The 22,082-nt window shown below is 41.3% G+C and overlaps 2 protein-coding genes across 4 annotated transcripts in view; one reads left to right on the plus strand and one right to left on the minus strand.

The window, feature by feature from the left end:
* LOC311054184 (band 4.1-like protein 1) overlaps positions 1-7,145 on the plus strand; it is a gene marked incomplete at its 3' end in the record, with an annotated part of 65,384 nt that extends 58,239 nt beyond the window's left edge. The window contains exons 21-24 of the mRNA XM_084070062.1: positions 119-208; positions 1,403-1,483; positions 2,401-2,517; positions 7,122-7,145. Coding sequence (XP_083926188.1) covers positions 119-208; positions 1,403-1,483; positions 2,401-2,517; positions 7,122-7,145 — 312 coding nt within the window. The remainder of the gene's footprint in view (positions 1-118; positions 209-1,402; positions 1,484-2,400; positions 2,518-7,121) is intronic.
* A 732-nt stretch (positions 7,146-7,877) lies between these two features.
* The window catches only part of cntn3a.1 (contactin 3a, tandem duplicate 1), a 114,674-nt gene continuing 100,469 nt past the window's right edge, over positions 7,878-22,082 (minus strand). For all 3 annotated transcript variants that reach the window (XM_084069535.1, XM_084069534.1, XM_084069536.1), the window contains 10 exons: positions 21,354-21,471; positions 20,667-20,825; positions 19,968-20,117; positions 19,151-19,221; positions 16,875-17,109; positions 15,491-15,606; positions 14,393-14,579; positions 12,985-13,097; positions 10,202-10,370; positions 7,878-9,343 (listed from right to left, as the gene is read on the minus strand). In XM_084069535.1, coding sequence (XP_083925661.1) covers positions 9,246-9,343; positions 10,202-10,370; positions 12,985-13,097; positions 14,393-14,579; positions 15,491-15,606; positions 16,875-17,109; positions 19,151-19,221; positions 19,968-20,117; positions 20,667-20,825; positions 21,354-21,471 — 1,416 coding nt within the window. In that variant the 3' untranslated portion in view covers positions 7,878-9,245. The remainder of the gene's footprint in view (positions 9,344-10,201; positions 10,371-12,984; positions 13,098-14,392; positions 14,580-15,490; positions 15,607-16,874; positions 17,110-19,150; positions 19,222-19,967; positions 20,118-20,666; positions 20,826-21,353; positions 21,472-22,082) is intronic.

Below are 22,082 nucleotides of genomic sequence, written 5' to 3' on the forward strand. Positions count from 1 at the left end.
TGTATTTCTGTGCTGTTGCTGCATAATAGTGTACTCTAACTACTAACTACCATACTGTACATGTGATGTTGGATTTTGAATGGTGTGTGTGTGTTTGTGTTGTGTGTTGTCTGCTCAGGTCCATATGGGTAGTCTGGGAAGAGAGACAACCGGGTCGCCTATTCTTTTCACTGAAAACGTTACCTCGGCAACCACTCAGGTCACAAAGGTAGGAAACCCTCATTAAGTAGTTAATTGTTGCCTCTGATATCCACTACAGGAGGCAGATTGGCTGTTTCACTCTGAAGCCTAGACCTCCGTTTAGCTGGGTTTAGTTTCAGTGGTAATAAATAACTGATAAAGTACAATAAGTAAGTACAATGATAAAACTCACACAAATAAAAAAAAAAGATTCTCATTAACCATCTACTGTAACTATTTTCTTTTAATCTATTAAACCGCTATATACTGTAGTTTGCTGTACGTCAAGTAGCGAAAATAGGAGATCTACAAGCCCACAACACAAACTTTTAGATCTCCTATTTTTGCCTAAGTGTTTGTCTATTTCCGGCAAATGTTTGTCTATTTTTGCCTATTAAAACCTGCCCAGAACAGGGATGCTATAGGATTCATGTTAGCCTGGGATCCAGCCTGCTTGCTACGTTCAGCGTTTTTTTTCCTCACTTCGCTTCACAGTCTGGAAAGCCTCCTATCTCTGTGCCCAAATGGGAGAAAACAGCCCATGGCTTCTGATTGGTCTGTAGGCGGGCCAATGTAAAACTCGAGTCACTTCCTGACTTGCCTATGTAATGGAAATACGAGTCAAATATGACCCTGGCCAGACTGAGTAGCGAAGTGAGAAAAAGGTGAACATAGAGAATCTGGCTGGATTCCAGGCTAGGTTCATGTGGTTAAATAAGGCCTGACGCATAGCTCTTTATAGGATCCCTGGCTAATAAGCCAAATATGCCTTATACATTATAATTGCCCTCTATAACTAAAATAAAAAATACATATTTTATTTATTTTAGAAACAGTTCATCTTTCACTCAATAGGGGCAATGCAAGTTGATGATGTCATTTGCCCATGTGTGGTCTAGCCCTATGGAACTTATGGAATGCATGTGAAAATAAAAACTGACTTGATACTTCCTGAGGTTAATGCGAGCATCAAATCAATATTTTAAATATGTTTTTTATGCACATGCATTCCATAAATTCCATAGGGCTAGACCACACATGAGCAAATGACATCATCAACTTGCGAATGGCATTGCCCCTATTGAGTGAAAGATTAACTGAATTAATTAAGAAGTTTTTGATTTTACATTTTAGTTATTGAGGACAATTATAATGTATTAAGGCATATTTGGCTTATTACTAGAGGGATCCTTTTAAGTCTAAATGTTGTTGTGTGTTGCAGACAGTGAAAGGGGGCTATTCAGAGACCAGGATTGAGAAGAGGATCATAATCACAGGAGATGATGACGTGGACCAGGAACAGGTGGGTTCAGATGGAGAAGTGATTGCTCAAGACAGCTGCATGATAATATCCATCATTGTTTCATTCTGTAAAGGCCAGTTCAGATGACAGATTCACAACGAGACCAAACCGATTTAGAATGTTGCAGAGTAAAATGTCATTGGTGTGATCTACATCTACCCTACCTCAGAACACCTGAAGCTGTCACAGGAGATTAACTTCCATGTGAAACCTGGCATACGGAGAACAGCAGCTTCAATAGAGCAACATAACAGTCCTGTGTTACACTTACGATAACGTCTGACATTCAATGTAGTTGCTAGAATAACATCAGCTCCGCCTCTAACAAACCTACGCCTAACTGTTTTGAAAACAATGTGTATCACCAAAACAATATGAAGGACTGCCCTAAATTATTTGCAATGATTCTGCAATGCAGTGCTCAGCCTATTCAATACGTGGCTTTGTCTGTCTATCCGTCTGTCTGTCTGTCTGTAGCACGAACGCTGATTAATAGACAACTGATTAGCAACTGATTACTACAGTACACAAACAGGACCAGCACCACTTAAAAAGACACACATGCATGCACGGCACACATACGCACACACGGAGAGAGTCTATAACCTGCCATTTTCTATTACTCAATGAAGTAAACTCATCAAAGGCACTGCTGGGTGTGATATTTGAATCTCCAAATTGTTTACACAAGGTTTTAGCAACTATATTGAATGTAGATGTCACAAGATGTAACGGTAGGCAAACTTAAGATCTCCGATCGTCTGGCTACGCAAGACTAATTGGATGAAGATATAGAAATAGAAATGTTCTCCTGAAACACAAGAGAGAGGCAAATGTAATTTGTAGTTGTAGAAAAATCACATAGAGAAAGTCGAGCTCCTACCATAATAAATAATAAATATTTCACTCCCTTGCAGGCCCTGGCTATTGCAATACAGGAAGCCAAGCAACAGCATCCAGACATGCTGGTCACCAAGGCTGTAGTTGTCAGGGAAACGGAATCATCCACTGAGGACCCACATGGAAAAACTGAGGTACAGGAGCTGTCTCAACTTCAAACAATAAATTATAGCTGGCTCTCTTGTAGCCCTGTGGTTCTCAAAGTGGGGTCTGGGGTCCCCCAGGGGTCATTGAGAGGGTTCCAGGGGGTCCCCAGGTAAAATGTGTTAATACAGCGTCAACATGGGTTTAACCACTTCAAATACATCGGCTATTTGGAAATAGCCGTTCTACAAGCTCACAGCGCGTGTGATGCGACGCGTTGTGAGCTTGTTTTCAAAAAGTCTTGAAAGAAGTGTAATAATTTGTAAAAAAAAACTAATTCTTGTATGGGGTCCTTGCCACAAAATATTTTCATACTAAATACATGTGAGTCCTTGACATAGAAAAGTTTGAGAACCACTGTTGTAGCCTGACTGTCTCCTATGGATTTCAAGATATTAAGGTTGATGTTCTCTCTCTTTTGTTTGATCTGCAGTCCTGATTTTCTACTGTCAAGAGTGAGAGTGCCCTCTTTAGGAACAGATGTGTCAGTGCCCGACCTGAGATTGCCACACATTGCCCTTCAACAGATTACTGCCCAAGTGACGGAGACTGACACACACACACACACACACACACACACACACACACACACACACACACACACACACACACACACACACACACACACACACACACACACACACACACACACACACACACACACACACACACACACACACACACACACACACACACACACACACACACACTCTCACACACACACACACACACACACACACACACACACACACACACACACACACACACACACACACACACACACACACACACACACACACACACACACACACACACACACACACACACCTCAAAATCCTTGTCTTCGTTCAACCTGTAACTGGACGCCTTCAAAACCACCATTGTCAAACCAATATAAATTGTGCTTTATTTATATTTCCCCATCGCTCCAGTGACAAGAGATGATGGGATGCTGATTAGCATGATGGACATGCTGCAGTGGAAGGGATTATCCTGAACAACCTTTTGTGATCCTTGATTAGCTGACAATGTGGATCCAGAAGAATCCCTAATGTCTGGAGCAGCTTAAGGGATAAGCCAACTAAATACTCCCACACCTATACAGTATGGTTTTTAAACCACTTGCCTCATTGTAATTATCTTGGAGAGGAAAAGGTTGGGAACTTTTTTTTAAAGATTATCTGTACTCTTGTCAATGTAAAATCCTCTGAGGCCATGCCTTGCATCCCATGTTGACAATACCAACTGGAAGATCAAACAGTTAGACAAAATCGATGGCCAAACTTCAAATTCAACTGCTCACGCATGTCCTGCTGTGAGTAATGGCGACCTCACTCACCCCAGCCCCAACTGTAGAACTCAAACACCTCACCACAGCAACCATCTGTGAGCGATTACATATAAAGACCTTTCTTTGTAAAGACACTAGTATCCGTTAGACTTTAGGTCCAGTACTGTTGAAATGCATGCGGTGAAGCAGGGTTTTAGTGATGGTAGAACAGCAAAACCTACCCTTAGTTTTCATACTTGTGCAGCCAGCAAAATCGATACATTTGCTTCATGCTTCACCCATTACAGTACTACCTGGGGAAATTACTTTAGTTATGTATGTATAACAGTTCAACAGTGAACTGTGAACTGAATGACGCTGAGTCAGTCAAGTCTACCATTTAGGTGGAGAAGCAACCATCCTGATGACCAAACTTCCCTTTCACCTTCCTTGATGGTTTTGAAAATCCAATGTGATGCGAGTGGTGAATGTCACTTTGAGGGATTTCTACAAATGGTGTGTGGCTAAAGGGCAATGCAAGCACATGCTGTGTTCTTGATATACTTTAATCAAATGGTGGCCATGTGGTTTTATGTGCGTGTTGCTGCTTCAGAATGAGTCCAGGTTTCCTCCCTTATCCCTTAATATTATTTAGTTATCCTCAGATTCAGGTGGATGCAGTACTACTGTATAATGGGCATTTTGTGTAGCAAACACATAGAGTAGGCTCACACTCCTTGTTCAAGTTGCCAAATGCGCTTCTGCATCACAGACACTACTATTTGACATAACGTTTGCATGATAATGTCTTGCATTATTAGATTTGAGTGATATTAATGTTAACTCATAACAATGGTGGAACAAGAAATGATATCAGAACTTCTTGGATTAATATGGTAGACTGATAACGTCCATTGCAAACATGAAGAGAAAAAAAAGGAAGAAGGTACAAATTATGGAGAATGAGAAAACTCAGAGAGCTCTGGTGTGTGTTCAGGAAATTAAGCCTCCCAAACAGGAAACTGAAATCTTTAGTGCAGAAACTGAAATCATCACAGAAAGTGGGCACACAACAGATTCCGTTTTGTTAACCCCAATGTCAAAAGAGGACATGTACATGTTAGTCCTTATCGTGCACATCTTCCTCCAGAAAGTAATTATTGGAGCTGTTGATGTTCCAGTGTGTTTTTCCAACTTAAAATAATAATAATAATTTTATATATATATATATATATATAAATAATTTATAATGTTTTTTTTTTAATGTTATGAGGAAACATTGGTTAGACTCTTATGTGCCTGTTTTCATGATTCATTCATTTTAGCTCTGATATCAAACCTTTCACACTATGAATTAAAAAATGTCTTCATCTTACAAGATGCCCAAGATTACTCTCATAGCACATTATGAATAAGAGCCATTAAAATAATTCACAAAATTGTTACAAGTGATATCTGGGAGCAGGATATTTCATTATCTTCAGTTGTGGTGTGTTTTGGTACAGTACATGAATGTTAGAAGGATGCCATAGACTTTGTAATGTGCCAATGTAAGTAGCAGTCACATTGTACAAACAGTTTTTTGTATCAACCTCTTCCAACAACTTTATATTAAGAAGATACTTTTCATGACTGATGGGTTATTAAGTTACTGGCATAAGTATGACATGGTAAAGTTACCCTTTAATTCAAGGATCCTAGCATTACATTACTTGCCAAATATTTGTCCCCTGGCTAAATTAATGTCTTCAACATTTCTACTTGTCAGCTAATTAATGGAGAAAATGCCTGTTTTGAGAAACTGCTGGACCTTTCAGGTTTATGAAAACATTACATTGGCTTTCAGTCACCTTTCAAAGTCAAAGTGCAGATGTGTGTGTAACTCATGTTGTCTTATCTGTGGACAGCCAAGCTGTGTCATATTTTATTTTTTAAATCCTTTCAAGTGTGACTAACTCAAAAGATATGTGGGTGTCATTTGTAACAAACCAGAAAACAGGTCAGTAGCAAAGCATACTTTGTACTGCAAAAATGGTTCTGTATGGTGCATTCTTGTGAATATGTGAACTGGTTTCAGAATAGTGGCAAAGGTACTGATGTACACTAGGGGGCACCAGATACCCAAGAGAGGAGAGCCCTTGCTACAGTGTTCAGCAACATGCATAAGTCCTTCCATTACCATCGGTCACTAAGGAGGGAAAATAAATCGTGAATTCTTAAATCAACCTTGGATCAACATTTAAGGGCAAATCTACAGTCGTCTAGCCAGAAGAAGCCTGACAAACTAATCAACCAGACTGTGATATATAGAGACACTTGGCTGTGGCAGAGATACTCGGTGCCAAATCCTGATTGGGATGACCACTGCCTGACCCCGGTGAACCTAGCTGAACCCCCTAGCCCGCCCTTGTCTGTACTGTAGAGACCTGCTTTCTCCTCTGCAGTCTCCTCCTCTTTAGCTGTGCGACGCTCCCCATTGCTTGGTGCTGTGTCTTTGCTGTACAGTGTACTTGCATTCCTTCTACATGAATAAACAAGTGAAAATACACAATGAGGTGAGAGGGGAATCCTCTTTGCTGTCCTCTACTAACCATTGTCTTCAAGGTAAGAGTGGCATACTGTACTGTGGAAAAATATCTAGCTCTGGTCCATAGCGTTAGTTAAGGAGAACTCCTAACGCTATGGACCAGTGCTACCACTCACCCAAAGGGGAATCACTGCTACTTTGTTCATGGTTAGGGAGATGGACAAAATTCCTACATAGTTCAAGATGCCATGTAATGCTAGCCTGGTAAACCCTCCCTCCGGAAATCTCATTTCCATTTGAAATCAAATGGAAATGAGATTTCCGGAGGGAGGGTTTACCAGGCTAATGTAATACCACTCCTTTACTAAAAATGGTGTTAGTATATTTCTTTGTGATTACAGATATTCAAGCCACAATGAAATGTATCCAGTATCACAGTCATACAATATGGCTGTAGTACGGTACAGATGTCACACAGGCCAAACATTTTGCCCCTTTCTCCCTGTAGTGAATAGTTGTAGCCTACCTTGTAATGTAAAATAGATAACCTATGACGGCTGTATTCCCAAACAAACTGTTTTATATTGGATGGTATTATTATTTATTTTTTACTCCAGTGAGTTCACTGAAGATTTTGTTTGGTTTGCAAGGAGTTCAAAGCCTAGAGTGAAAGTTTTAACTTTGCATATTAATGGAAACTTTTCACAGCAGCCAAGATACTTAATTTAAAAAGATCAAATGTTAGTTGTTGTGGGGTTTCATTTTATGTTTCTGTGTACATTAATTTCTCTGTACAGGAGCTGTCCATGCCGGCACACTAACACCCAAATAAAACACAACCACAATTGATATTATTACTTTCAGCTGTATTTTACCCATAAACATGGCAACTGTAAAATGGTCTATTGAAGGTGATCTCTGAGTAAGTCAGTCAGGACCAGAAGGAATGCTTCTGGAACACATCTTATCAATGTTAATTGATAAAATGTAGAATACATTTTATTGCGATTCCTTACATTCGGTGCAGCCTAAGACTTGATTGCCACTGGACTCCCACCAATGCCAATTTAGAACATACAGTAGAAGACAAAAAGGACTTCTGGTACTGTCAGTAGCTTGAAGGTCAGAATCATTTGTTGGAATGGCTATTTGAAGCTTGACCTTTTGCTTTAATTAAGCTAACTAAGTTTTATGTGCATGACAGTATTTTCAAGCAACATTCATCGACAAACCAAAGAAATACCATTATGGCAACAAATCATGTCGGTAACTTGTATAGTTTAGCTTGGCTGTGAACTTTTTTGGGGAAAACAAACCACTGACAATATAAATGATACTGGCTTGAGCATTCAAATTATTTAACGTCATACTGGTGATGTGCAGAAATTCACATAAGATCAGATGAACATCACAGCAAAATGCTCACAAGGAAAAGGAAGCAAGGAAATTGTTAGCTTTGGCTACGCTATGGTATAATTATGTATTGTTATGACAGTTTGAAATGCATTAACCCTTAGCCTTATGTCCACGTCAAAGGAGGAGATGTGAAAAATGGCATTATTTTTATTAAAAGCAGGTTGATCCATTCAGACATCCTAAGCAACGTAGATACATTGACCATTCTCATGCCAAACAGCAGTTGACAGTAAAACACCACCTCAAAAATCTATCCGCCATTTGTACCGTTACAATGCTGATCATGAGAGATGAACAGGAAAAAGGCATTGCTGAGCCCAAAGGGCCCAATATGAATAACCCCCCCCCCCCCCCAAATATATCCAAACACATGGCCATATATTCTTAAATTATAGAATGATCCATATTTAATACATGGTCGAAGAAAAAAGGAAATTAAATTATAACATGGAAAATAATCAAAGACTTAAGGCTCATTTGGGACCTGAGGATTCCATACATACAGTGTACAATAAGGTGGCTTACACCAGTCACCATGACTTCCAATTGGCTTGTCAGACATCATTAGACATTAAAGACATCAATCAATCAACACAACTCTTTGTTCTCGATGGAAGCCATTTAGATGCGAGTTTCTTATAATGTCCCAACAGGTGAGGCAGAACCATTTTGTAAAAAATAATAATAACGAAGAAAAAGAAAGACATTTGGTTCCAGTCACATTTCCCCACAATGTTGAAGTTCTGATATGAGCTGTGGGTGTCTCATAAAAGCAAGAGAGGAATTCCAGGTAAATGTATGAAGGTCCCAAAATATGTTATGGTCATACAGCGATGAGGCTCATGTCAGGGTCGCTCTGGTTTCTTAACTCAGAACAGTAAGCCTCCCAAAGTCCAAGAAGAACAAGGAATGACTTCATTCACACGTGTCTTTGCATACATGTCTTGAATGAAGTTCAGATCTAAATGTGATCTCACATGTACGAGTTATGTACTGTATGTCCTCTGTTTATAGTCCATGTAACTTTATTCCTCAGTTAGCATCACTGTTGATAGTCATCCAAGAATTGTCGATAATAGTTACACATCCACCTGCCAGAATTCACACATCCTCCCATAGGAAACACATCCTGTTGTGTGTCACGTATCGCTTTGCCTCGGAGGGAGGAAAAAAACCTTACAAGAAAATCCATTGGTACTAAGAGAGTGGTAGTGGTATGGGGGGGGGCTGTTTCAAAGAGACTGCAGTCAAGTCACGACGGCTTTTCAGCTCCATAAAAGCAGCCTCTGAAAGAGACAGTTCTTTTCAATATTTCCTTTTTATAAAAGTAAGGGAAAAGAAAAGATCTCCTACACAAAGAGGCTTTTGTAGGCGGATGAGGAGGGAGAGAGCGAGATGGAGAGGAAGGGAGCAGGTGGAAAGAGATAGCCTCTCTTGTCTTTGTGGGACAGTTTGTCTTTTCCTCTTCGTGTGCAGCTCTAGCACTGGGCCCCCGGAGGCGTTGGTCATAGTATCATAGTCCTGGCTGTGAGGATGAGGGGCAAAAGGTGGACCAGGGATGAGACCAGCGGCGCTGCAGCTGCGGCGGCTATGGCGACGGCACCTGGAATGTACATTGAGACATTGAAGTGCAAGTTAGAGTTTCCCTGTGTGAATGTTGGAGAACTGAGAAGACATCCCGTGCAGGTTCTGGGACGGGCTTAGAATTGCCATTCGGCTTTGTACACCTCAGGGTTATATGAGACACACATGCCAAGTTTGAGACCGAGCGGTCAGACACTGTCCGAGTTATGACGGGCATACATTTTGTGTGACACATAGACACATACACAGACAGAGATCCGTATAGATAATTGGAATACAGACAAAATATAAGTCATATCTATGGATGCAGGACAATGATGGTATCTGGCGATACACAAATGTATCAGTAGGTGGCACTGTCTTACTGCTATCTACCTTCGCCCTACATGGATTTCAAAGAAGTACACTTGAAAGGAGCTACTGCAATACACACCAGCACTGTTTTGTTTGTTTGTTTATTTCGTTTAGTCTTTTAAAGAACATGCATGTAAATGATATTCCTTAGAAAATAAAATGACCATGGTGGACAGAAATTTGTTATGCCAAGTAATAGCTATGAATATAATGAATAGTAGAAATGGTGATATTTGTTACTTCAAGAAACAGACCATATTATTAGTGCAGGAAGAGGACAAAAATATGTGAAAACTTGAAGTCATTCAGAGGGAGAGAGGCAGACTATTCTGTAATGAGCTCAGTTTTCAGGCTGCAAAGGAATACAGAGAGCAACTGTGCTGTCTTGACAATTCAATGCTTCTTGTTCTCGACACTAAAATGACCAAACCAGTATGGTGCAGCATACATGCAGGGTTTCTCAACAATTTAAGCTCTCCACGATAACTATTTTCAATTTTCCACGGTGTGCTACTGTCCTCACCTGCACCTCTAGGGATGGTGATTTGGCGACTGCTGCTGCCCTCCCCTCCCTCACTGAAGGGCTTGATCTGGATTACATAGTCCTGGTTGACTGGCAGAGACAACTCCAGGGAGGTGGTGTTGGTCTCCACCACGCTGGGACGGCTGTGTTTGTCTTGCCTGTACATCACCTACAGTATGAGAGAGAGAGAGAGAGAGAGAGAGAGAGAGAGAGAGAGAGACACACTATGAGAACATGGCAGCAGCATGCAGTGGGAGGAAGTCACAGCAGATACTATACTGTGTGCTTGCTACTATGTATGTGGTTGGATGTAATTTCCGTGCCCTCGAGATGTTTTGACAGTGCAAGATCTTATAACTCTAACCAAATAGTTTCAGTCCAATACTTGTCATTTCAGATGATCCTCCATCCTCCAAACAAACTCCCGTTGGGGGTAGAGTAAAAATGTAACATTCATTCAGCTAGCACATAGTAAAAACGGTGACTGCTATAACGCCTCCATCTGTGTGATGTGGGCAGAACTTGTGCGTTCTTGTTGATGCGTCATGAAAAGCTCAAAGTCCTGTCACCTTCAGACGAGGCTGTGATGCATGATGAGGGCAGCGTGTACTGTACTGCTTCTGTAACGGACAAAAGTGAATCTCTGCTTTAACATGATTGTGTTAAATCTCCTGAGGACAGGGTGAAGGACAGAGGAGGAAAATGCCAATTCAATTTAGCATCAATCCAATTTTTTTTTATTTTTGGCTGTCTTGTGATTCAACTTGGTTGATCCACTGTCTTGTCCAATATAACATAATCTGCTTAGAAAGGGACAGCAATTATATTTACTGAGATTGCTGAACGTCACTCAATCCCAGATAAAAAACAATCAACTGGAAGGATGCAAAAATAACTGCTCCAGTAGTCAAAAATGTTATTTGTGGATCCAACTTGAATTACTGGGGGTGGTTTCATGGTATGACGTATCGAGCTTCATCTGTCTGTATGTATGTAATTTCCAATGTATTTAACTAATTTGTGACGTAAAACACCTAAAGGGTGACTGTTGCATCAATTATTATACAATTGCTAGACATCACCAGATTACACTAGTCTTGTGTGTATAAGGCAAGAGCCACATAATGTGTTGATGCACATTCCCTATACTTGCAATTGTTGACATGTTGTGAAAGTATTCTACCCTTGATTGCACTGTCCCGACAGGCAAACACATCCAGTGTGGACTGCAAAAGCAAGGACCATGCCAATGTCTGTCTGACTCACTGGGTGAGTTATCTCCAACCCTTGTGCTAAAGCTTAGTTACAGGTCTCTCTCTCTCTCTCTCTCTCTCTCTCTCTCTCTCTCTCTCTCTCTCTCTCTCTCTCTCTCTCTCCTGTTCCATCAGACAATCAAAGCAGTAGCATTAATTGGCTCCGTAACAGAGAGGATCCTCTGTTACCTATGCACATCTATTTTTGTGCAAAAGTGCAATATCTAATGTTAAGTATATGATTGATTGCATGCTTAACATGTACCTGTAACTGTTGTGTCTCTTTCCAGTGTGATTGGGCTGGACCATAGTATAGAAAGGCAGAGGGGGGTTTTGATGTGCTTTTGGAATTGCTAAGGACATTGTTTATGTGGTAGTAGTGTGAAGAAGGAATATTTGAAGAAGGAATCATTACTTACCTGTGTAGTTCATGGAGATATATTTTTCTATATGTACCCTAACCCTAACCTTATATGCTAACCCTAACCCTTAACATGGTGGAGTCCAGACTAATTGCCTTCAGGTGAGTATGAAAAGCTGCCAGTGATCATATAGCTGAGCTGGTGGTAGGACATGGTGAAAGAGATGTACCCCACCCATCATGTTTTGGAGCGCCTGTCTTAATGTCACCATTTTCCGTCATCTTTGTGTTGGTGAATAAACACACCTTTTGTTTGCACAGTACCATGCCTCTGTACTCATTTCCAGACGCTAATTGGGCCAGCCTAACAGGCTCATTGGCACTGGTGGAGTTGGTGCATACTGTAGTAGAAGGGCCTGTAACTCAACAGCTTAATTTCAATTTCAGTTGTGCGTGAATAACAATGTGAGTAACCTGTGCTACAGTTTTATTTTGTGTGGTAAATATGGGTTTATTTGATTTGGGAATGTGCGTAGCTGTACAGAGAACAAGGTGATTGTTTGATTGCCGTGAGTGTTTCCTACAAGCACATTGCCCCATTGAGGGATATTGTAATAGCTTGAAGATGTGTGATAAGTGGAGCAATATTGTTTTTATTTATTTTGTATCCATGTGATAATTAGACGTCATTGACTGTTGCTGTGCATATTTCCTTTGGTTGCTGCTGTGCACATTTTCATTGGTGGTTTTCTTTGCTTGCAGAGATCATACTACACTTGTGTTTGAGGCTCTATTTGCAAAAAGAACTGGATAATTACAAAACGAGGACGTCGCCTTCCATTGTCTCCGACCAGGCAGCCTGTTGCGAGTCACTTAACCGTACCGGCAACTACTAGTAAGTTGGCGAGGGCTACATTTGTTCACTGTCATTTCATGTTAAAACCCTCCAGCCTTTCATACAGGCTAACCATATACTAGGTTTTGACCTGGTCAAGGCAGTGAATCGCTTTACAGGCTGCCACGGCTGCGAGGCTCCTATGGGTCATTCCCCATTACAGTCTAATCCATAGTCCCATTCACTCATCACAGAGCTGCAGCCATATCTTCAATGAAGCACACACAGTAGGCAATCCTCTAAAGCCGTGCAAAACTCCCTTCCTTTACTGTACCTTATATCCTGTGACCTCGGATTCATTCTCCAGGGCATGAACCTGGTCCCATTTCAGGATAACCTTGGAATTGGATGTGTTCCACATGATCTTGACTGGGGCCTGGCTGGGAGCTGGGGGGGGGGGGTGGCAGAGGGGATAGAGCCGAGTCAGAAAAACAACAAACGATCAATATACAGTAACATCCAGAACTGACTCGGCGTGAAGGAGCTTTCTCATTATCAGCTTATCATCCCCACTGTTGGAGTTGGCAGCAACAGTCTGAAGTTACTGTATGAGTGGGTGTAAGAGCTGGGTTCCTACACGTCTGTCTCTGTTTGTGCTGGGTACAGGAGAGGACGAGACATAGTGGAACAATTTCTGTTGATAGTCCATATTTCTTTACAGCAAAAGTTACTTTGGTTCCATAATAAAGTAATAGTGCCCTAAATACTGACATTAATTGGTTGCAAAGTGGCTGCACAGTGGCAATATACTGTAGTCCACAGTATGTCACAGAATGTTTAGAGGTGAGAGTGGTGGGAAGTGGCAAATTGCATGTGAACTAACATGAAAAAGGGCCTTTTGCTTGTCTCTTTTTTCATGGAGGAAGGGGAATGGTATAAAAGCAGAGAAAACATGCACACCACCATTTCCGTGGTGCTGCAAAATCATATAGCTCAACGGGAAGAGACGCGTGTCATTTCAGTCTCTCCTTGACACCTCTAATAAACATCAGCAACCACTATCCAAAGACTGACTGACTAGCTATTCTATTATTAACCCATTAAGACCGTGAAAGCATCTGTCATTTTAGATTGTAACCATTATTTCATGCTTTGGCTATTCAAAAATATTAATATTAATAATTCAGATATACAAGCTCATACATGTAGTGCGGCACACTATGAGCTTGTAGATTTGTACATTTTTGCAAATCTTTGAATATATATTTTTTAAAGCGAACATTTGTAACTCAAATCTTTGCTTCTGGGGATTCTACAAATATCTTCTAAATCCAAGCTATGGGATGTTGTTGCTCTAGTCAGTGGTTCTCAAGCCTTTTCATGTCAAGGACCACCCAAAATGATATGTATTTGGCCGCCTACCCCATCACAAAATACGTTGTTCCAGGCCCCCCCAAAAGCAAAGATTTGAGTAAAAAAAGTTTAAATGTGTATATTCAAAGATTTGCACAAAATTTCACGCTTTTCCAAAAATAACAGATCTACAAGCTCATAGCGTGGCGCTCTGTGCCGCGCTCTGAGCTTGTATATCTGCTATTTTTGAATAGCCAAAGTATAAGACAATGGTTAAAGTGGTTACACAGATGCGTTCCCGGTCTTAATGGGTTAGATAAGTACAATATAAGGGAGACAGCCTTATGTGCGTTGCTTTGTGATCACAATGTCTAAGCACCGGTCCTTACGTGGTTTTTTGGTTGTGACATTGACGACGGCACTCTGTGGGCCCACCCCGGCACTGTTATAGGCTCGCAAAGAGACATAGTAGGTAGTGCTGCCCTCCAGGTCCCTGATGAGCACTGACGTCCTGTTCCCCACAGTCCTGATCACACTGGCTGTGTCCTGCTTATCTCTTTCGTTCGAGTACCGCAGCTTTAACACAGCACAGAAAATACAGGTTATCCTTCCTTGGCACGCGTACAGTGACAGCCATTGTACATGTTCCCCTTTTATACATTTATGCTGCCTCTATCCTGCACACTACTTCAAATTATTTTTTCTTGAATGTAATACAGCAGTGCTACATTAGTGTATTGCAGCTCCAGTGAGTCACAACCAAATAGTTACCAGACAATTTTGTAACTTTTGGCAGTTAAAAAGAGAGAGAAATACTGTACTTGCCTCCTAGAGGCAAGTATAAAATGGTAATTCTGAAATGGCTGGTTGGCTGCGTCCGTAAATAATATTACTGGAAGCATACTGTTATCACATATCACACCAACTCTAGACTTGTGCATTGGGCGTCCTGTGGGGGCTTGAAAGTGCTCACATTGATTACTGGCTCCCATGTATACTCGTATACGAGACAATGTCTCAAAAGGTCAATTGCTATTGCGGGAAGAAGAAAAAAATCTAAATATCACAAATGTTGTTGGCTGTGTCCATTTCTATGTTGCATCTCTTGACCGTGAAGGCTCATGCACACCTTCAGTTCCTTGCAGACGGGTGCGTAGGAGGAAATATCCATAGGCCATAAAAGAGAGAACTCCCGCACACTGTTCTCAAACTCGTATTATACACGTTATTAGAGCGGCAACGTTTCGGCCGTTAGACCTTCATCAGAGTACTTTTACTTTTGGTACTTGAAGTACATTTTTATGACAATACTTTTGTACTTCTACTCAAGTCAATTTTGAATTCCGGAGTTTTACTTGTAATGGAGTATTTCTACATTGCAGTATTGATACTTTTACTTAAGCACAACATTTGAGTACTTTTTCCACCACTGGCTGCATGTAGCGTTAGTACAACTGTTGCTATGTGTGGGCATATGTTGGCCTGACCTCATATCCCAGGATGCGCCTGCGGTTGTTGCTCCAGGTGAGGGGCTTCCAGGTGACCTCCACCTCGGACGCTGACACACTCTTCGCCTTCAGTCGCCCTGGAGCTCTGCTGGGCTCTGAGCAGCATGGAGGAGGAGAGATGTAGAAATCATGAGTACAGTGTAATTATGTTGCTTTCACAGTTTGTTGGCCTAATGGTTTCAGTGTTGTGTTAAGTTAATTCTGAAGGTGTGGATGTGTACTGGCAGAGCGTTTGTTTCACACTCTCTGAATCTGTGTTTGGCCCATGTGCATTCGCACATACTGTACAAGGAATGAAAAACTAAAGGAATTAAACACTTGAAAACGACAGCTGTGCATAAGATTACACAGATTCATGGTTTGGGCTCGTCTGTCTGAGGACGACCTAGAGATGGTTGTGTTATAAGCCTATTGTAAGTGTGCAAGCTTCATTACTGCATCATACTGCATAATTTTATACTTTTACGTTTATTTTCTTTTCTTAAGTAGCCATCAACACCAGAAAAGCACATTGTAAATTAGTCATATCTTGAAGCTGGCATGCCAACCAAAAGCACACCTTTGAATGTGAGTTGCCATGTTTTGATCACAAGTGAAGTGACAGATGACAGTGTTACAGTACTTAACAAGCAGGGAATATACACTTTTTCTTTCTTTTTTTGTAACGGCTGAAGGCATATTTAACTTGGATGACTTGAGTAAAACCTGCACCTGAATGCTATTAAACTCATCCGCTACGAAGTATCTGCCTTTTTAATTTTCATAGTTTAATATTTGTGTGACTAAGTTAGGACAATTACAATAGACAAGGCTTACTGAACATATTAACATAGTTTTAGCTAGTGGCAAACTCTAATAGGCGATTGCTAATTTAAAATGGGTTTGATATTTTACTGCACTGCAAATGTGTTTAGAAGAATTGCTATAATGTTTCACATTATTAGAATATAGAGCTACAGTAGAAGAGATTATGTCCGCTCAGTTTGTTCTTCTCCCAAAGTGATTTAATAGTACAGTACAACATTTCAACCTCACTTTGAGGTCAAATGTTGTACTGCTAAATCCTGCACCTGTTGGAATATTTCAGATGGTCTACATCACAGACTTGCTTAACTAGTGGAACGTCCAACCCTCTGCATGCTGTATAAGAGCGGCCTTCATGGTCATCCTGGTAATGTTTTGTAAAGCATTAAGCATTACGTTTGTGATGCAACTGTGCAGCCTATGTGTAATATGCTTACAGTATGTGCTTATACAATCATGATGCCTTATAATGCCTCATTCACAGCTAGCCTAATATTGAAGTAGCGTTACACAGCAAAATCCTTAGTGATTTCACTGAAGATATGCATGAAGCACGTACCTTCCTCAGCTGAGTAGATGGTTGTCACCGGCCCAAAAGGACCTTCTCCCTTGTTGTTGTACACCCCTACTTTGACCTGGTACGGAGAGAAGGGAGGAATACTCTCGTTCTTGAAGACGTATCTGGATGCATCGGGGGATGTGACGGCTGCCTGCATCCAGCCCTGGGCTCCATGGGGGCGGAAGGCCACCACATAGCCGAAGCCAGGGCCACTCTGTTGTTCCTCAGGAACAGGCTATAGGAAGGTGTGAAATGACTCAGAGCAATGATTCAGGACGTCTAGTGTAAATCGTTTTTTTCCCTATCGAAATGAGCCAATAGGCTCTATGCACAGCAGCCATATTGGAAGGAAATTGGGCATCTTCCTTAGTATCATTGGTGTTACCAATGATACTAACTTTTTAATTTCAAGGATCCCCATAACTCTGAGAGTGTACAAATGGAACCAAATGGACCCGTAAGGGTCCATTTGGTTCCATTTGTACACTCTGAGTTACACAACCGTAACGGGCCATTTAGAACCCCCTCACGGAATCACTAGGGTCCCTGGACTCCACTTTGAGACCCACTGGTGTAGCTGGTGGAGTGTTTCCAGTGAGCCAAAATGCACAATATCAGCATCCTGACTCTGTTTGACCAGAATGGAACGCAGCCTTCATTAGTAACATTGGTAACACCCGTGAAGGAAGTAAGAAGAGGCCCAGTTTATTTCCAATATGGCTGCTGTGCATAGAGCCTATTCCCCTTGTACTGTACTGTAGTCCCTTGTCGCTGCTGACCCCTACTGGTTGGTTCGTTAGGGAGGGTGTAGGCAAGCATGTGTCTCCTCCGATTCACGTGCCACCAACAGTTCGCTTCACCTGCCAGTGAGGAGCCTTACCGGGAGGACATAACGCATGCAGAGGAACACACTATTCTTCTCAGTTCAGCTCCCCGCTGTGTGCGGGATATTTGTCAATGGCTGAATTGTCATTGATGAAAATGTACCTACATCACAAATTAAGCATTGTGCCCGATCAAGTGTATTCATATTGAGGTTAAAATGACTATTCACAATGGAGCTATCCTATAATACAATTGGCATATCTGCCCATGTGCGGACGTGTGCAAGCATTTTGTTTCCTGCACGCTGTGCTCCATTCTCACACAGACACGGACTACTGAACGCTTTTGTGGGTCTTTGCGAAATCCCGAAGTGGAGTTTTGGTCATTGGAACGGTGATGCACGTCACCCGTTTGTGAAGTGGGTATTTTCAAACCCTGGAGTGGATTTAGGGGAGCGTCAGAGTGTTTATGTTGGAGCGCCTCAGTGCGGCTGCAGAGTTCATGTGCAACTTCTTGCATGCGTGGCTGTGGCTTTACAGTTTTCCGTTTTCCTTCGCCGTGTCTGTAGGTCTCCAGGGACCCCCAAGGGTCTCCAGGGAACCCCCAAGGGTCTCGTGGGACCCCCAAGGGGTCCGCTATGTTTCGCGGGGGTCCGAAGGGCTCCACGATGTTTCGCGGGTGTCCCAAGACTCCAAGGGGTCCGTGGACAGAGGGGAGCACAGGACACTCAGCGTTGACATGTCCTCTGATTATACGCGCATTTGCCTTACTTTTCACCACAGCGTTGCCATGTCTCAAAATCATAAGCGACTTTGCCCTACTTTCACACAATAGGTGGATCTGCGATGCGAAGTGGACGACGCGTCACGCTAGACGGTCGGGCTGCGCAGCGGCCCGAACTTCTAGTTTAATTACAGTAGCATTATAGTCACTAATTGTATTGCACCCAGAATACATATTCCTGCACTAGAAAGAGGCACCAAAAGTCAAAGACAGTGAAATTAGCTTAATTGAAAATTGCAAATGGCACACTGTATATTCCATTGTACAGTGGTGTGATGGTTTTTATGTAGCTCCGGTCCATAGCGTTAGGAGTTCTCCATAGCACAGTCTCTCGACTTTAGTAAAAATAAAAAATACACTTCAGCTACTCACCAAAACAAAGACGGGTTTAAGGTGTTGGAAAGCCTACTATCCTCGGTGGAACTAAAATACACTTTTTTGGCCAGAAAATAAAGATTTTTTGTTACTCCTGTGCGCCAGATCTTGTCAATTGAAAAATGTCATTCCAATTCCATTACATAGACAAAATGCGCAAAGCGTCGCATAGCGTTAAGGAGAACTCCTATCGCTATGGACCAGAGCTAGTTTTTATGCAAATGTATAAATAATATAATATAATATATTATAAATAAAAGTATTATTATTATTCCACAGAAAGACAAGTTTACCTCCCAAGTGATGACCAGTTCTGATCGACCTCCACCACCTCCATTCACTCTGGCAGGAGTCACCCTTGGAGCTGAGGGATCAAGCATCATTTTGGGAGGTATGGTTTTTATTCCACGTTATCAATATCATAATCACAATCACCAAAATCATCGTAATTTTGATTATACATATGATTCTGATGCAGATGTTGATCACGATGATGATGGTAATGATAATTTATCATTAGGGGTGTGCCGATATATCGTCCCGCGATATATCGCGATACGTTTTCGCGACGATATGTATCGTTTTTTTTTTTTTTTTTTTTTTTTTTACAATCATAATAATCAGGCATGCAAACGGCCCCGAAGTGAAAAGAGTGACAACATGTTTTTTTTTCGGGTCAGGTGTCATACTATTTGGATTCAAAACGGCTATTGTAGCTGAAAAGCTACAAGTTTGCATGTCTGAATAATGCAAAAACAGAATTATTTGTTTGCATTTTCTTTTTTTCTCCTCCATATATTTTCATAATAAAAAAAGTGCGTATCGTATCGTATCGAAATCGTATCGAAGTTGTGAGCCAAATATCGTATCGTATCGTTTCGTGAAATTAGTGTATCGGCACACCCCTATTTATCATTAGTTATTGTCAATTCACAATATCATCACCACCAAAATCATCAGAATCAGCCTTAATATCCTCAATATCATCATTCTCAAACCAAAAGTTGAAAATTGTACCAGTATGTGCATTTTGTATTAGTATTGGGGTTAACCACTTTCAAAGTGTTCTGAGATATCGGTTTAAAGATGTAAGCAGAATTGTACACGTACGCATTTCTTTGGTTCTGGCTTTCTTGGACGGTTTGCTGGGCTCTCCTGTCCCTATGGCGTTGGTAGCCAGGACTCTGAACTCGTACTCCACCCAGGGACTCAGGTCAATGACGGTGGCTGACAGCTGCTTCCCCCCCAGCATCTCTGGCACTGAGACACACCACACAAATAAACTCTCATCAAAAGATTGCACAGTGAAATACTCTGCATTAATTTAACTCAAGAGTGTACAAATGGAACCAAATTGATCCATTTGGTTACATTTGTACAATCTCAAGTGTTGCAACTGGATAAATGAACACAGAGGATTTTACTGTGTGCATGCTCTGCCACTGTAATTCACCCAAGAAAGTAGGCGATGCGATTCACCTAATTTTATGTTATGTTATGAAAAATATGCTAGGATATTATTTCATTGGCGGCATCTCACCCAGGCATCCCCTGTAACAACAGAAGAAGTCCCATTTTTCACTACATGCCTCAGGAGCTAATGTGTTTTTGCTGTATACCCAGGATTAACTTTTTCTCACTATTCAGACGCGGAAGGTTGCAAAAATAATTTAGAAGACAATTGCAATACACTAATATGATGCAGCTATGCATTTTTAAAGAAAATATTTTTCTACTGTTGTATTGCAAGATACATGTACACACACTGGCTACCGCAGTTAGCTAAACACAATTCAAGGATGTTCCTACCTGTAGTGACAGCTTGCCAGCCCAGGGAGAATGGCGTTCTGGCCTGGATAGTGTGACTGAGGATGGGGCTGTGGTTGTCCAGACCAGGCCCCCAGGACAGAGAGGCAGTGGACTCTGTCATCTCCGTCACCTGAAACTCCACAGGGGGGCCCGGGGGTCCTAGGCCATAATTAACATTTTTTAAACTTTTTCTTTAATTTCAGAATTAAATTGACATAACGGATATTGCTGTGTCTACTCTTGCCCTCATTCTAATTGTTTCTGTATAAAAGTGTCAGCTACAGTACATGCCCAAAATATAAATGCACGGATGAGCAATACAAGAGACGCATAATGGGAGTATAATTACTCATGCTTACAGCTGCTGTAATAGAATGATTAGGCAGGCAATATCTCAGGGATGTAACAGCTGCTTACAATTTCTTAAGGTACTTTGTTGTATTGAACTAAAAACAATACCACCACCTGTTTGCTACGCTGGTGGTAGAAGTGTGTGTGTGTGTGTGTGTGTGTGTGTGTGTGTTGGGGGGGGTGTAACTTTTCCACATCCACGAAAACACACCGGATCAAAGTCGGTGCAGATTAATTTGATTAACTTTTATGATTTTAGATGTGGTCTTAACATTTTCATTTCTTAATGTATACACTGGATCTGTAAGGTGTTTACTTAGGGCTGAGTGGACATACCTCTGACTACCACATCAGTAGCAATGGAAACACTGTCCACCTTGGTCTGAACGGCGCATGTATACTTCCCAGCATGCCTTAGCTGAATGTTGCGGATCATGATGTCACCCGCTGAGCGCTGTCAACATAGAATCAGAAGAATCAGAATCAGTTTTATTGTCACATCACAGGTTTACAGGTGGAAAGGAAAATCTAAGATATCTACGTACTATACTGTATACACGTAGCATGAATAAGCAGCAGGTATATACTGTACAGTACATTAGGCTATATGAAAAAAGGTTGGATATGCACACCTCCACAGTTCTTTAAATACGGTGCTGGACCCAAAAATAATCAAGGGAAGAAAAAATGGATGTCCGTACACGATAAACTGCTCCCCCGTCTTTTTTATTTTAACCACAAGTGAACAACGTTTCGCCCATACAGGGCTTCATCAAGTTCAGAGACGGGAGAGCAGTTTATCATGTGCGGACAATCCTTTTTTCTTCACTTCATATACATTAGGTTAGACATATTAAGGTGCAAAAGAGTGGCAACGCAACGCAATCCACATGGTAGATCCACAAAGGAAAATTTGTCCACATAAGGGTAGATAGTGTGGGCCAAATATACAACCTGTCACAACCTCGCTATTCAATAATTGCAAAAATGAAATGAATGCACAGCAAGTATGAGCACAATGCCATGCGTGATTTCTTTTGGCATTTGTTTGATTAAATAATAGAA

The sequence above is a fragment of the Gymnoscopelus microlampas genome (genome assembly GCF_963454915.1).
Source record: "Gymnoscopelus microlampas genome assembly, chromosome: 10".
In the NCBI taxonomy this organism is placed as follows: domain Eukaryota; kingdom Metazoa; phylum Chordata; class Actinopteri; order Myctophiformes; family Myctophidae; genus Gymnoscopelus; species Gymnoscopelus microlampas.